Here is a 17,260-nt window from a genome sequence, read left to right on the forward strand (position 1 = left end):
ATCATCATCATCGCCGTCATCGTGCTAAGCTACCCCAACTACGTAGCTGTGATTTTTTACAGGGGTTTTGCGGAGCGAAATAAATTAAAAACAAAAACAACAAATGCATCGCATCGAACATTCAACTGTGTATAGCCTTCTGTTAGAGAAAATGAAAAGTCAACAACAACAACAGTAGCAGCAACAACAACTTCTAAACCATCATAAAAGCATAAAAAAATTCGTCCAAAGCATGCACACAAACATATATATATATATATATATATACACACACACACATACACGCATTCACATTTTTATACACATATGTATCTTTTAACTTTTTATAAAATCTGCGTCAAATGTTTTTCATTAGATGTTGTTTTAGTTGTTGTTTATTTTTTATTTTTTTTGTGTTTTTGTACTTTGTTCGTTTGTTGTATTAAGCATTTCACGTCGGTTAGTGTGTAGATTTTCTAAACTTTCCACATCAGGCGACCATGATACTGCAGTTAGTTATTTACTTATTTAAATGTAAATACATATTTGTGTGGGTATGTGTGCATGTGTGCACGCGTTATGCAGCGATTGTAATATAGTCTAGTGTTTCGCTTCTGGCTTTCTTTCAACATATTCATATTTTGCATTCTTTTTTTTGTTTTTGCTTTTGTTTTGCCTCCACAATACCATAACACTAGCTGAACGCTGAAAGTACTTTAAGTATTTCACTGGTTTTTCCATAAATTTGATCTGAAGGAAAGTGTCATAGAATTTTCTTCTATATAAGCGCATTGAGATCTTAGTTAGTCGTGCATAAGTGCATAGAATTTCTGCCTAATATTACATTAACTCTGTCTCTCTCTCTCTTATCTGATGTTTCTCGTAAAAGTTTATTTGCGCATTCCGGACCCTTTTAATCATTGCAAAATTTCAGAAAGAACTTTTTATGCAATAACTTTACACAATTCATTAACATACAACATAACATAACATAAGCAAACATAAGCAAAAAATATCCTACATAAGCGTAGCGGTAGCCGCAGAAGAATTTCGTTTTAATATTTTCCGTTGGCTTGGACGAGAGGCCGGTTAATATGCGCTTTAAAATTCAATATTCTATCTCTTAGTAATTAATTAGTCATCCTTCGTAAACGTGCCTGGATGCATTTCGGAAACAATTTCAATCATTTTCAATTTGAAACGATCCACAATAAGTAGATCTACCCATTTCCAGATTTCTATTTTTTAACTTTACCTTTGTAAATATTGAAAAGCGGGCAGGGCAGACTTACGGACAGATACATCTAAATTAAATCCTTATTTCTCTGTTCGCGTTTAGAAACGGCAATTCTGCTTAGGTGTCTGCAAAGGTATCAAAAAAAGGCATAAAATCATACTTTCACTCTTTTTCTAGATCTTGTGTCCGGAAAGCCTTATAAAATAAGTTTAGAAATAAGCAAAGTCAACGTAAATGATATCAATTTGCTAGCCTTTGGAAAACCCTTTGAGGATATAGTACGATTGATCTAATAGGTGTATTATTACGCATTTGCTGGGGGTCAACTATGTTGCATTAACTTAGCGTAATAAACGTCTCGTTATCAAGCTCTTAAAGAGCACACTAAACTTGGGTGTAGCCTTATAGTTCTCTATGCTGTTCCTGCAGCCCTTTTTGTGAAAGGCGAACAATGAATGAGACCACTTTTCCACGCTTCTGAGCAATAAATATTTTTTAGAGAAATTTACATTTCATCAAAAAATTTAGAGACCTTATTGGCGCACCTATTAAGTAATTCATTGGGAATAGCTTAGTACTTTTTCTGTACTGTAAAGAGATCACGCCTCTTAATTTATATGAAGATTGATTTTTGTGTAAATGTTTTACTAATTTTTCTGCTATATATATACATATATATATATATATACAAGAAGCTTACGACCTTAAAATCTCACATTCAGCATCGGTAGCATCGATAGTATTTCTTCTACCGTACGAAGATCTCTTCTTGCTTTGAAGTCTTTATTATTTTGATGGAGATATTGAAATATTTTTTTATAAAGCCATAGACCAACATACATAGTTATATTAGTGCAAACCATGTGCATAGAAAAAACTAAAGTCTAGCCGAACAATCACCTTGCTCACCATCAGCTGCCTGTACTGGACGAATTCATGTACTCAAGAACGAGGTCAATTTTTTCTTTAAAGCATTTAAAGAGTCAGCAAAGCATCCTAAAATCAGCGGCGGAGCATTTCAATATCGAGCCGAGCCGACGAACACTTAACGTACGTTCACCAAAAGAGCTCGACATACTCGGAATTGATATGAAAAGGTTCCTACTCGACCTAGAAGGATGTGCTCGTTCGATGAAAAGCTTCAGTGCTTATAACCGAACAATTTTGTAGAGTTGTAGAGATAGAGTAACAGTGTAAATTTTAAATAGTCGTTGAAAGAGAATTCCAAAAAAGAGTAAACTCTCTGAGTTTCACATTTACATCAAAACGTGTAATGCGGTTGAGAAAGGGTTTATTATGAAACGTCCAGGAAGAGTTAACTTCAATGGAATAGTGTGCAGGCGGCATAAGAGGAGCGTGCGCAATTCTATATTTAACTCGAATCGGCAAGCACAGTTTCGGATTATATAATTGCCGTAGCGTAATACATACCGTAGCAGAAATACTCTCCAAATGCACGTCAAAGTTGAGTTTACGATCCAGGTTTGCCCCCTGACATGATATGGAATCCGCCAGAATCATAGAATTCTCACTTAATCCAATACACAAATTGAAGCAACGAGGAGCGGAGAGTTATAAAGTATAGCTTTAGTCTTACTACATATTTTCCTTCATCCGTCACAGCTAATATGCGCTAGGAGTTCGTTGATGTCAGTTTTGCGAATATGTAAATAACATTTCGATCGCAGCTAAATATCATCTGCGTAGGCGAAAATTCTACAATTGTCACTTGCAGAATCGGAAATGGTTGAATAGAATGGTATGCCCGCGGTATCTGGTATCAGTCCGAGAGGAACTGACGTGATCTATTAAAACAAATTGCATACCGTTAGAGACGTATGACTACATAAGTTGACATACCCCAGCAAGAGAAAATTGTTTTTAAGTGTAGTACGATGTTTATCAAACGCATTGGTTAGATCAAGAGAGACAACAATATAAAGTTTCGGTCTGCTAGGATTCTGCAGTAGATAAGTTCGGTAAGGGAAATCGTAATCCGACGGCGAGAAAGAAAACCGAATCGACCATCCTGTAGAACACTACCATAGTTCATTTACATATACATATATATATATATGTATATATGCATAAAAAGAAGATTTTATCGTAGGTTTAGTGAGTGCCGAAACAATCGATTGCATACAACCAGCAGGCCGCGGGCACAACCTTTCTCCTTCTCCACTTCTTTCAGACCGCTGTCGCGGTACGAGAAGAAGAGAGGGGGTATCGCCTGAGTGATAGGTCATACAAAAAAAAAATAAATAAATAAAAAAAAAATAGAACACACATATATAAAGACTTAATTAATTATTTTTTCTACTGTTTGAAACTCCATCTGGGTACTCGAGGCAATAATTTATTGCATTTTCCGCAGCCTTTTCAACAGCAGATGGGCATAATAAGCCTGCAGAAGTATATCTAAAGAATATCTTAATAATACTTTATAGATCTACTACGACGACTACAATTAATTAATCTGCCAAAATATTAATTCTTTCACGCGAGCATTGTGTAATAAATTTTATAAATATTGAAAATAAACGGTTATGCTATTTAAGCAAATTGGACGCTCATTCTCACATTTTTTGAATTATTCAGAATATATATATATATTGGCCATCGAAATGAGCATACTATAAACCACGTTTAGCTACGAAAAAGACGAAGAGAAGAAGTTGTTACGTCAACTTTTTTTTTCGAGATAACACTAATTTACGGTTTTCGGGAGCATTAGCGCCCATAAAAGGTATACGGAAATAACGAGATTGGGCAGTAGTAGTGATTTTTTGCTTAGGTTGAGCCAAAGGCGGTGCTTTAGAAGCTATTGTAAAAGCAATAGTATTTTAAAATTAAAAATTTTTTTATGAAAAGGTACCGGCTTCCATAACGCTTCTAAGTGCTCTTTCATTCTCTTCCATAGTGCTACGTTTATGATTCTTAGCTTAGCAGGCGTGATAAACCTTTAGACGGCGATGAAACTCTTCACGACAAAGCCTAATATTTTAAATTTGTTTACACAATCGTTTACTTATTTACTTATTAACTTCTTATGCAATTTATGTCGAAACTTATGCATATCTAATACAAATGCAAAAATTTTTCATTCAAATACTGGCGTTTAAAAAGCAAACGGAATTAAAAATTTGACAAGACATTGATTGTTTGAAGATCAAATGCGTACATCTATTGTAAAAATAATGGCAAAGAAAGAAAAATTTTTTTTCTCTTTTTTTTTGTTTTTTGTTTTTAAAGCAATTACTCTGTATACACCGATAAACCGTAAAAGAAGTCTATACGAAATGCATGCAAAAGGCATAAAGAAAGACAAAAAAAAAAAGGCAGAAAATAACAGAAAAAAACCTCACACAAATTTAACTAAATACGCCTTTACAGACCAACCTACAAAGCGTGCATAATAAATCATATAACCGGGTGGGGGAGAGGGAGGGAGGGAGGAAAGGAATATAAATGGGTAAACATGGATATGTATACATGTATACATATGAATGAGTCCGTGTGAGTATGTGTGTGTGTGTGTGTGTGTGTATGTGTTGACCGACCACCCCATAATATACTACAAATACGGTAAACTAAGCAAGCATAGCTTAAGTATGTTTCAGTTTCAACTTGAAAAAGTATAATTTTACGTATTGCGTACGTGTTTTACGATTCGATTATAGTGGAGACTGCTGATGATGATGACGACAATGATGATAATGATGATAATGATGATGATGATGATGATGATGATGATGGCATGTGTATAATATATTAAGTGCTGTATATATATATATATGTATATGTATATGTATGTGATAAACGACAAAAATTTCACTTTCTTTTCAACTCGTTTTTGCTGTTTGCGGTTTATTTTTTTTTTTTAATTTTTTATTTTTTTGCTCTTTTCTTTTTACTTCTTTTCGCATTCATTCCGTAATTATGTATAGAGTGCTGCTAATGCTGCCGTCGTTATCGGGTGCTGGGCAATACCTGGTACGAATGTAAAACTTCTTTTCTATGTATATGTGTGTGTGTGTGATTTTAAACGTAATTGTATGTATGTATCGATGTATGGATGCCTATGTATATATGTGTCTACGTCTTCTTTCTCAAGACTTTCATAGTAACTTCTCATACCATCACCAGCAGCAATAGCAACATTGCCAAGAAAAAACTAAACACATTCACTTATTATATATATATATATTTTCTTACCCCGAGATCCGTAAGTCTTTAGCTGATCTTTGCTATGCAATAAGCCTTTCATTTGCACACATACCCTATTTGCACTCACTTACTCATACACAAACATACATACACACACACGCGCGCACACAATCACATTCATATTCTTCAATAGGATGAAGAGCTCTGTAGATCTTTCTTCTTTTGTAAGTATCTATTTACAGTAGAAATGTGAAGCCAAACACATATATATTTAAACATCCATAGTCTTATACACAGACAGCTGAATCTTACTGCTACGTCAGTTACCGTTAGTTTCTCTTTTGACCTATATTTCGATTTTGAATGAAAAAAAAAAAAAAAAAAAAAAAAAAGCACAAAAATAAAAAATTCTAAGTCGATGTATAAGTAAACTAAACAAAAAAAAAAAAGCTTTATTCGCTTGTATACGCATGTGTGTGTGTGTGTGTGTGTGTGTGTGTGCGCCTCTCTCACTTTGTCTGCCAGACTATGAGTCATCATTTATCGTTTACGTTGTTTTGCGCAAACTATTATTCTTTATCATAATTTCCTTAGCTTCTGTTTTGCTCTTGATTTCTTTTATTATTAAAGTCAAGTCATTAAACATCTGCTTATATGTAGATGGTCCGTATGCATGTATGCCTTATACTTTCATAACTTAAACATACATTCACGGTGCCTTGCCTAAGCTGAATTTTAATTCTTATGAAACAAAAAAAAAAAAAAAAAAAAATTTTGTTTCTTTCTTATCTATATCACGGAAAAGAAAAATGACTCTATTTACCTATGTTTCCACAGCATTCCTTCATTCAATTAGGATATCGTGTTAGTTAGTTTTCTTTATAAAGTAACATAACATAACATAATTCAAATTTTAAGTAAATGAAAACTTTATAAGCCTTAAAAAAGTATCTCCCGCAACTGGGATCAATACATTTTTTATTAATCGAAAGTAATTGAATGCCAAAGGTTTTCATGCATAGGAGACAATTCTCTTTGGTTTTTCATAAAAATGCGCTTTTACAAGTAATCTTGTTTCTCGCTTTTCGATTTTATGCTTTTCCAAAATACATAAGCAGACAGGAGCATTAATAAATAGAAAGACGATATTCTTGGTAGGTAGGTAGGTGAAAACACATGAAAACAACATTGTGGACGTATCAAGGAAACTCTTGACTTTGATTTTGTTCGAGAATATTTATATAATTCGGATAAGCATATAAGCGTTAAGCGTTAGATCAATGTCTGCTATAAGTCAAAATTTACATAACGATTCCTTGACGTCTTTTGTGGGAGTATTTGCCAAATCTTCTATCTCTGGGACTTAACTTGGGCACCATATGCCACCTTTTAAACGTCTTCTCCAATATTAACGAATTTAGAGAATTTTTTCGATAACTAAACCGATGGGCGCAGGTGGAAACAGACGAGAAAACGCATGGACTCCAGAGCTATCATATAAATGTACGGCGAAGCGGAAGGTAAACGAACGGATACATGGACATGGACGTATAGACTGAAAAACAAACACATTAACCGGTAGTCCAAAGTATGCACGTGGACGACGAAAAGTAGGAAGAATGTACTCACGACACGTAAGACAATTGCTCCACTTACACACGAACAGAATAGAATGCAATTGGACAGACACGAGTGCGAACTGAGAGACGAGCGAGTAAATCGGCTTTCGCTTAAATAGATGGGCGCGTAAGCAACCATGACAAAAGCTTTGCCCACGAACACATTATGCACCGAGCACGCAAACTACAGGATGTGTAGCTCATGAAATGACAAGCAAATCGCGAATTGATATCCAAGTAAGCGAAAGTGTAAACTGAAGAATGTGTAGGCAAGCGAGGAAACTAAGAAATGGCTGCATGTAAGGATATCTTAATCGCGGATGTGTGCGGGCGCGTAGCAAATTCGAGACGAGAGGATAGGTTTACGGCTTCAATGCGCAAACTAAGGCCAGAATGCAAAGAAAGCAAGGGCAAGAGCTGAGAAATGAATGGACATTCATCGTCAAAGTACATGATGCAATGTCCTTTGACGGGCCTTGGCCGAATCAAGTCGTACTAATCGGGAGCACATTCAGAAAGTTTTCCGTTAAAGTACATGATGCGATGCCCTTTGGCATAGACATAGGCCTTGGCCGAATCAACTCGTACTAATCGGGATCACATTCCGAATGTTTTCAATAATAATTTTCTTGATAATCTAGAGAGGAAATGAATCCATCACTTGTGCTGCTGCGACTGTTTGAAAGATGACTAATTCAGGATAAATAAAATTTTTCAATTCAGACTAGAATCGGACAAAATCGAGTTTCTCTTAATTTGTAACATGCATTCTAACCGTAGTTCTCTGCTAGTCTAACATTGCGAATTGCGAAATTTAATTGACTTCTATTTGTTGGTGCTATTGCTGTTGCTGTTTGTGTTGCTGTTTGCTGAATGTATGGAAAGTAATTTTTTACTTTTACTTGATTTTTAGCACTTTTTCTTTTTGTGTATTTCTCTTTTGTTTTTTTTTTTTTCTTTTTTTTTTTTGTGTTAACCAATTTATTTACATTTTATTATAATTTCTTTTGTATCCCCTAGAGAGAGAATGGCACGAAAAGAAATATATTTTCAGCTTAGTGTAGGTTTAACTTCGACATTATTGTTTACATAAGTGCTTATGTATGCGCTCGTGTTGATTTTGTTTAAAATGCTTTATGGTTTTGCCGGTCTCGTGAGAACCTCTAAATGGGTCAAATGTATTTAAAAATATACTCATTTTTTTTTTCTTTTTTTTTTATTCAGTTTTCTTTTTCAAGAACAACGAGCACATTTTTTGTAGTCTTTTCTTTATCTTCTTCTTATTTTTTGCTTGATGCATGTTAGCAGATATTGTAAGAAAATATAGGTGTGCAGCAAAGACCTTTTAACACAAATACATCTTGAATACAATTTTTTTTTTTTTTTTTTTTTTTAGTTTTTGTTCTTAGAATCTTTTAAACAAAATGTTTGATTAAAAATATTCACACACTTTTGAAGATGGAAAAGTAGGTCAACTCCTAACTGAATGCATTGACCTATTTTTTATTTTTTTTTTTTGGTGTGGGGGGATGGGCGATGGGGAAAATTCGAAATTTTTCTTATAAAATGCATAAAGAAAGAGCTGAGATAAAAATATAAATTTATTTCATTTTCACATTTTCATATGTTCTTTGTTTGTTTCTGTTTTTTGAGACCGTTCACTTAGCTTGTGCCCCTTGTGCGTGTAGACGCACGCACGGAAGAATTACAGATAGAGGGGGAAGGAAAGAAAATTTTGTGCTTGCTCCACTTCAAAGTGCAAGCATTCGGAACGTTCTTCTTCTTCTTCGGTTGAATAGTCTCACGTTAACCCTTTGAGAACCTTATACAGGAAGGGCACTAGGATCATTGAAGATCATTTTGCTTCTTGTTGGCTGAACGAAAGAATGAATTGGTAATCTTTACCTACATAGGATATATAACAAGTTACATGACTACCTCGTGTAATCCCTATCATGCTCCTAACTGTACGCATAACCGGGAAAAGTTTGATTTGGGAGGTTTTGTGGAGACGAAAACCTATAGTGAAGTGCAAAAACATGAAGAGGTTAGGTCGTCGAGAATTCCCGCCAGCGAAAAGGATTGAAAACTTTTTACACAAAGATACCTCAACACGAGGACGCAATCGTACTCCTAATCCTTCAATTGTTCTAGCTCTCCATTTTTATATCGAAGGTCAGAGAAACAGTTGAGAAGAATTTTGATTTGTCGTCTACAGCATAGCCAAATAGCTGAGCAGATCGATTATTAAGTAGGCATACGCCAGTTCAATCCATATTAAGGTAAATCATATTGTAATTATGATTGACATGCGGCCGCATCTAATCGGGAAGGGCATGACTGAGTGAAGAAATAATGACTGACTGAGTAAAACAAATGAAAAAGGCGACAGTGGAACACGGCCTATCCTTAAATACCCTCCGGCACTTTGCCTAACCTATTTATTCATATTCATATGACGAGATTTGAAAATAAGTTGTTTTATGCGAAGTGAAAGAAAAAATGGTCCGTTCCGAACTATCATCCTTCGTCGATGGACCGAATTTCATTGAAATATCTTGAAAATTGCGACCTGCACCTCGAACAGAACAAAACAACACAGACAGACAGAAAATGATTTTGAATCGATCGGTATAAGAAAAGGTGGGTCCATCTCTCCCACGCAAGCCTAGTATCTCCTTGCACCATAAGTGTTGTAGGATTCAAAAAAAGAACCCTACATTCCCACACACACAAAATTGAAAACGTTTTCAGATGCTTCCTTTTTCAAATTCTCCTCAACTTAACATAACAGAGATTGGTAAGGCTTGGTGGATCATGCCAGTTAATCTTTCTAACTTTAATGTTAAAACTTCAAAAAGCTGCAAAAGGACTAAAGACGGTTTACCTCACGTTGTGGCATTACCGAATACCTTCAATTCACTTGTGATTAAAAGTTTCCCGGTAACGAGAACCAACTGCACAATATATTGGAAATTGAGTTCGAGCCATCTCAGCCCACTTGTGTTCAAGGATCGATACACTTGTCACACTTGAAACATACGATTATTTTGCCAAAAACGGTTCTTGACGATAATAAAGTTATGGGATAACATGAAATCTTTTTTTTTTAGAAGAGACTCTTTCGAGTTAAGCCCCATTAGTCGTTACCTTAACACTAGCATTGTACCCATTTCTGCTAAGCAATGACGGTTCGAATATTTTAATAGTTCTAATGTTAAGATTGACTTACGATAGTGGGTAGCTTTTCCTTTCCAGCTTTCTAGCTTCACTAAAAGCGCAATGATATAAATGCTAAAGTAAAATTTATTACATTTAACAAACACGGTCTGCGTCCGTCCGATCATCTATTAAAGTAATAGCAGTATTTATAAAATTGATTTAATTTTTACCTAAAGCATTTTTAAAAAAATGTGTGTGCGTATATACAAGTGTGTGTGTGTGTGTAAAATTTCTGAAGCAAATCGATTCGTGGTTGTTGTCTCCGTTTATTGTACAATACTAAGATCCGGTATTGCAATATTGTAGTTATGTGCTTTGGCTTTATAGCGGCTTTTTTTGCATTCAATCGTTTATTATTATTGTGAACGAAATAAATAAGCGAACGTAACGAACGGCATCTGAAAAAAAATAAAAATACATAAATAAAAAAGAAATTTCGAATAACTTCTGATTGTTTTTGAAAAGAAAAAAGAAAAAAATGTTTACTTAGCTATTATCTTAGCTCAGAGAGAAAGAGAGAAAGAGAGAAAGAGACAGAAAGAGAGAGAAAGAGTTAGAGTGAGGTGCATTTACCGTATCTGTAGCGAATCAATGATATAGAAAAGTTCGCGTATAATATAAGAAAGCAAGAAATACACATACATGCACACTCAGCCATAGAGGCAAATAAGAAAAAGACTATAATTTGTGAAAAAGCAGCCACCAAAAACAAAGAAAGAAAGAAAGAAAGAAAGAAAAAAAAAAAATAGAAAGGAAAGAAAAGAAAAGAAAAAAATTAAAACAAAAGAAGAAGCAAAAGTTAACGTCATAAGCGAAAGTGAAATCTTTTCACAGTGATTTTGCTAATGAAACGAATGAATTCTTCAAAGTTGAATAGATTTAGCAGCCCGCTGCCGCTGCTGCTGCTGTCTCTGTTGCTGTTGCGTTTGCAGTTATTATTTGTCGTTGTTGCCTTTTTTGTTGTTATTGTTGTTGTTATTGTTGTTTCTGTTATTGCGGTCTAAGCATGTTTTTTTCAGCTCGTCACGACACCTCGGCATAGTCGAAGAAGAGAAGTTAATGTGTGTTCATTATTATTTTATAGAAATTTCTCGGTAAAAGTTATTCAAGTCCACGCAAAACAAAAGCTGAAAGCATTAAACCGAATTTAGTTTCGATGCCATAACAAGATGTTTTCGGTGTCTACAAACTTGGTTTTGTAACTGATCATTATTGTCTTGCTGATGACAACATTGATGATGAAAATTATTATTTATGACAAACACTGTCCAACATCATTATTATTATCGTAGTCATCATCATTATCATTATCGTTATCATTGTTTTCTTTCTAAGTCCACTGACATAACGATGAAAAACCTGGCTTCAGCGAAACTCTATTAAGAAATTTTTTTTTTTAATTTTTTTTATTTTTTTTTCTTTTAAAAAAAATTTAATTTCTCTTTCTAAAATTGTTTAAATTCCAGGGGAAGCCGAAAAGGTCAAATCACTTATCAGGCTAAGAGCTGAACTCTCTCCTTTATTCACAGGCAAGCGTAATGCCTCTAAATATGCTTGGGCGTAAGTATACATTCATACACAATGTACAAGAGCCGATGCCTTTCTTTCTCTATCTAATCTATTTCGCCTTTAAACTTTCTTAATAACTATATACTTTTATAAGTTACTTCACTGACTTTGCGTTTCGTTTGTTGTTTTTTTTTTTTTTTTTTTTTTTTGCTTTTGTCAAATAAAATAAAGTGTTGTTGAACGCGAGCTCAATGTTCCTTTACCGCTATCGAAAATTATTAAAAAATGGAATAATCTGTTGCAAGAGTACAAGGTCAGTTGATCAACATTTTCACAATCGTTTGAGTTAATTTTTGCTCCAAATATTAATAAATTCGTTATTTATGTTTCTTCACTATACTTGCCTCACTATCCGTACTTCTATCAACTGCGATTATCGTTGGAAAGGCTATTAAAATGTCCGAAGAACCTAAACGTCGCGAATGGCCGTTTTTCACTTTAATGGATGTTTATTTTAGCGATCAAGTAAACGATCCTTCGTTACGTTTATTCTCATCAACAAAAACTCTTAAGGAGACGATCGATGACAGCGTCTTTGAGGATGATCCCATTATAGCATCCGCTATAGCAGCGGCCAGTTCGGGAGCCTATATGAATATTGAAGAGTTGGTTCGACGTCAAAAGGAGAGAGCTGAAAAGAAATTTACAATGAGTGATTATAAATATGATATTAAGCCTATGCTAGCTAATAGTAATAAGTTCAATAGCAGCGAGACTATTAAACTATCAAAAAGTGTAGATGACCTGAGTATGCAACAGTACAAAATTAAAGACGAATTTTTGCGTCAACGTGAACACGAGCAACAAGAGAATCTAAATAAGCTCAAACAACAAGCTAAACAACACCAACAGCAACAGCAGCAACAGCAGCAACATCAACATCAACATCAACAACAGCAACTACAACACAATCTAATTCACTCACCAGCACATATATCACCGAACCAAGCACAGCAGCCGCAACATCAACTACCGCCACCGCCGCCACCCACGCCGCCCACAACCGCACAGCAAATACATTTACAAACCGCTCAACATCAAGCTGCTCAACAGCAATTGCTGCATCAACAGCAGCAGCAACTGCAACATCAACTTACCGATCCCAACACTATTGATCAGTATTTGCTGTCTTGGAATAATTTTCACGGTAATATGTGTCGCGGCTTCCATACACTGCAAAAAGATGAAAAAATGGTTGACGTTACCATAGCAGCCGGAGGCAAAATCTTCAAAGCCCATAAATTGGTAAATAAAAAGTGCTTTCAATTTTAATTTTAGGCCTGCTTGACATTCAATTTCCTTTAATCCGCCATATCTCTCTCTCTCTCTCTCACTCTCTCTCTCTCTCTCTCTCTCTCTCTCTCTCTCTCTCTCTCTCTGTCTCTCTCTCTCTCTTCCTCTCTCTTCCTCTCTCTTCCTCTCTCTCTCTTGTTTCTCACTTTCTAGGTTTTATCCGTTTGCAGTCCATACTTTCAACAAATCTTCCTCGAGAATCCTTCCAGTCATCCCATACTATTAATGGCAGATGTCGAGGCTAATCATATGGCTGGATTATTGGATTTCATGTACAGCGGTCAGGTGAGTATTTAGCATAGATCTCATTGCAATTTTTAATATATCTTCTAATCATTTCTACAATTCAGGTTAATGTTAAATTCGAAGATCTTCCAGTATTCCTTAAGGTCGCTGAAGCTATGAAAATCAAAGGTTTACATACTGAGGTAAGGCCTAAATTCTGACGCATTTATCTATTCGTTAGTGCTAGTCTAAGAAGAAGTTCACTTTCGATTCAATTTTAAAATTTCAAAAGTCTTTCGCATGCATCATCGATTCATTATCGAAATTTTTAATTGTAGAAAAATTTTGATGATGATAATAAGGATATCAGTTCAACGCACGAGAGTGAGTCTTCTGCTAATACAACCACCGGGACCACCGAATGCCATTTCGATCGATCAACCCACAGCGTTAATATTACCGGTCAAACTTACGATACCCGAAAATCGATACTCGATCTTAATATAAATGGTTCATCACACGCCGCCAACGGTAGCAATAGTATACTTATGCAACCGGGTTTCCCCAGTTTTCGCGATCACATTAAATCGAAAAGTACACTAACGGAGACTTTTATGAAAAATCTTAGTCGCAATAACAATAATAATAACAACAATATGAACGAGTGCAGCAGCAGCAGCAACAGCAATTACAATCATTTACCGAATAGCAATAGCGTGAATGATCATCTCAAAGGGAATAATTATTCTATATTACAGGCGAATAGTAAAAAAATGTTAGACTCGACACGTAAACAACATAAATATTTGGCCAAACGTCGAATATTAATGCATTATAATGAGGAGTTAAATGAAAAGCGTTTCAAAGAAATGGAACGCTATGGCCTCGATCAGGAAAGTGGCGGCAATAAACCTAATACAGAGGTTGCCATCCGTCAGGAAGCCATATTACCGCAACCGCATAATAATTTCAAGATACGTTTGATGGAAAATCATTTGAATACAAATACGAACGCGAATGCGAACGCGAATGCGAATACGAGCACGAATACGCATACGAATACGAATGTGAGTGCGAACGAACAGCGTGATACTGCGACTACTATAAATGATGACGAAGAGGAAGCTTTGAATTTGGTACAGAATAACAATAATAATAACAACAATAATAGTAGTAATAATAGTAGTAATAATAATGGCGGAGCTCATGATTTTAACAAATCAGAAGTGAAATTATTGCGAGACTTGAAGGGTGCAACCGATACAATTGCAGAAGGTGATCGTATGGATCAAAGCTCGGAAATGGACAATAGTAATCATGGCGGTGGTCTTAGAAGAAACGATAATAATAATGATAATGATAATGATAATGATAATGATGATGATGATGATGATGATGATGATGATATTAACAACAACAATAATAATGATAATAATATAAGAGATACCATGGATATCGATAGCAATAACAATAATAATAATAATAGTAACAATAATAATAATAATAATAATAATAATAATAATAAAAAGCATAAAAACACAGCTCTAATAAATGCCATCAATCGTAAAGTGCAACACGAGACGAATCCTACAGAATATCATACTCAAATTCAAATTCACACCCAAAACGACGAACCAGAAACACAAAGAAAACAACAAGAACAACACGATTGTGAGTCACCGTCCTATCATCATCATAGCATTCAACAGCATTCGCATCCGAATCTACATCATCATCATCACTATCAGCATCATCAACGTGAACATCTGCATCATCATACGAATGCCGGATTCGGCGGTCATTGTCCGAATGAGCCAGAAAGCGATGAAAGAGCTGGCAATAATAATAATAATAACAACAACAACAATAATAATAATAATAATAATGATAATAACAATAACAACAACAACAGCAGCAATCATCAGTTGGACTTGAGTACAGTGAAAAGTATAGCGACAGCGGAAATATTATGTGGTCTTAAGAGTAAAGTTTTCAAAATGGAAGAAATCGACTCCAGAGAAACGGTTGCTTCAACAGCAGCCAGTACCACTTGTCGAAATCTCAATGAAATCAAAAATGCCGAATGACAAATGAAACGAATCATAAAACGATAATTTTCTTCCTCTTTTTCCTTTTTTTGTTTTTGCTTTTGTATAAAAAGTAATAACGAACACGACAAAAACGATCGCGTTTAAAAGGGGCGGGCGGGATGATGACGGGTTGACGGAATGAGGGGATGAAGGGATCAGGGGATCAGGGAGAGGGAAAAAGGGAACATGTATTAGCCAAGATGAGGCTAAATAGGATTGATTGTGTAAGCGTTTAGCCGGCTAAGCGAACTTGAATGCGAACTTTCATCAAAACTTATTTATTTTGTTGGGTCGGGATCGGGATCGGGGTCGGTGGCAGGGGCGGGGGCGGGGGCGGGAACGGGGGCAGGCAAGGTGAGTTTATGTGTATTTGTGCATTTGTTTTTTATTATTATTATTATTATTATTATTAACATAATGCTTATATTTAATTATTAATGCAACCGTTTTTGTGTAATTTTAGTTATTATTTATTTTTATATTTATAAACTTGATTTTGTAGAATTAATACGCAACACACTAATGTAAGTTTCTTTTCTAATAAATAATTAAAACAGAAAGGGAAAAAAAAAAGAGTGCAAAAACCTTTAAAGGCGCGCCCGCCTATTAACGGAAGACGCAATATACTGCATTTTCTTGCTTGCCAGTCCATCAGCTCTTTTTTTTTTTTTTTTGTTTTTTCTTGTTTTCGTTTTCGATGACACACAGTGGTCCTTAGAAAAAACTTTGTGTTTCTCAAAGCGAAAAGCCAAGCATGAACAGCATGAGTTATGTAGTTTTGTAAGACGTCGCTATAAAAAATTTTCATTTCATTCTCAAATTTTTATAAATTGAATTTTAACGCATACACACACATACACACACACACACACACGCACACGCACACATACTGATTATTTATTTTACATTATATATCAACTTTTCATTGTTTTATATATATATATATATATATATATATATATGTATATATATTTATATCTATTTATATTTATATTTATACTTAGTTAGTAATGAGTTTCATCGCTATTTTCGGCATTTTTTTCCCCCAATTTTATTCTTTTTTCTTATTATTAAAAAATTGTTACAAAAAATTTGTTTCTTTTTTTTTTGTGTTTTATTTAAATTCATAATTTTTGTAATAAATGGTATATTAAAATAATGTTAATAAAATTTTTAAAAAAACTTTCAAGTTTTTTTCTTAATCAAAAGAATTTTACTTTATTCATCATTTACCATTCGTTTCCTATGAATCAGCAAAGAGGAGGATGGGATACCCCATCTTGGACTCGTTAATCTTTATTTCAGTTCAAATGCTAGAATTATTGTGTTTTATTTGTAATACGCTCTTAAATGATTTATCCAAATCGAAGCATTCAAATTTTCCCCGCCCTCACCCTTGACACATTCCTGCATCTCAACAGCATATTTGTAGGCATCCTTATTAATCCTCCATTCTTTTGGAACATTTTTCTGAAATGATTGAACACAAAATTCTCCTAATTGCATATATACATACACGTACACACATTACATATTTACATATAAATAGAATTCCGCTATAAAAGAGCGAATTGATAGCTTTCCTGCCACATTTCTCGTTTTCAATACGCATTTGTACGCTTAAATTTCACAATGCAATACTCAGCCAGGTGAAGTGTGTGCAAAAACAATTATGCCGAGTTTGCATGACACACTTCACTGGTGGTTGCATATACCGATATGCGATCACACTACAAGATAATATATATGGGAAAATTTGGAAAGTAAGAAAACTACATTCGTCTGTGGCTGTATCTGTTATCTTAAAAAAAGCATAAAAACAAAAACAACAATTCAAAACATTATAGCGGACCACGGCC

General features: G+C 34.7%; 1 protein-coding gene across 1 annotated transcript in view; it reads left to right on the forward strand.

Moving 5' to 3' along the window:
* LOC119639300 (myb-like protein I) overlaps window positions 1–15,668 on the forward strand; it is a 35,472-nt gene extending 19,804 nt beyond the window's left edge. The window contains exons 2-8 of the mRNA XM_038036597.1: window positions 11,691–11,784; window positions 11,965–12,046; window positions 12,181–13,038; window positions 13,240–13,371; window positions 13,437–13,514; window positions 13,650–14,714; window positions 14,829–15,668. Of these exons, the coding sequence (XP_037892525.1) occupies window positions 11,691–11,784; window positions 11,965–12,046; window positions 12,181–13,038; window positions 13,240–13,371; window positions 13,437–13,514; window positions 13,650–14,714; window positions 14,829–15,398 (2,879 nt within the window). The 3' untranslated portion in view covers window positions 15,399–15,668. The remainder of the gene's footprint in view (window positions 1–11,690; window positions 11,785–11,964; window positions 12,047–12,180; window positions 13,039–13,239; window positions 13,372–13,436; window positions 13,515–13,649; window positions 14,715–14,828) is intronic.
* Window positions 15,669–17,260: the final 1,592 nt, after the last annotated feature.

This window comes from Glossina fuscipes, unplaced genomic scaffold (genome assembly GCF_014805625.2).
Source record: "Glossina fuscipes isolate IAEA_lab_2018 unplaced genomic scaffold, Yale_Gfus_2 112, whole genome shotgun sequence".
NCBI lineage: Eukaryota > Metazoa > Arthropoda > Insecta > Diptera > Glossinidae > Glossina > Glossina fuscipes.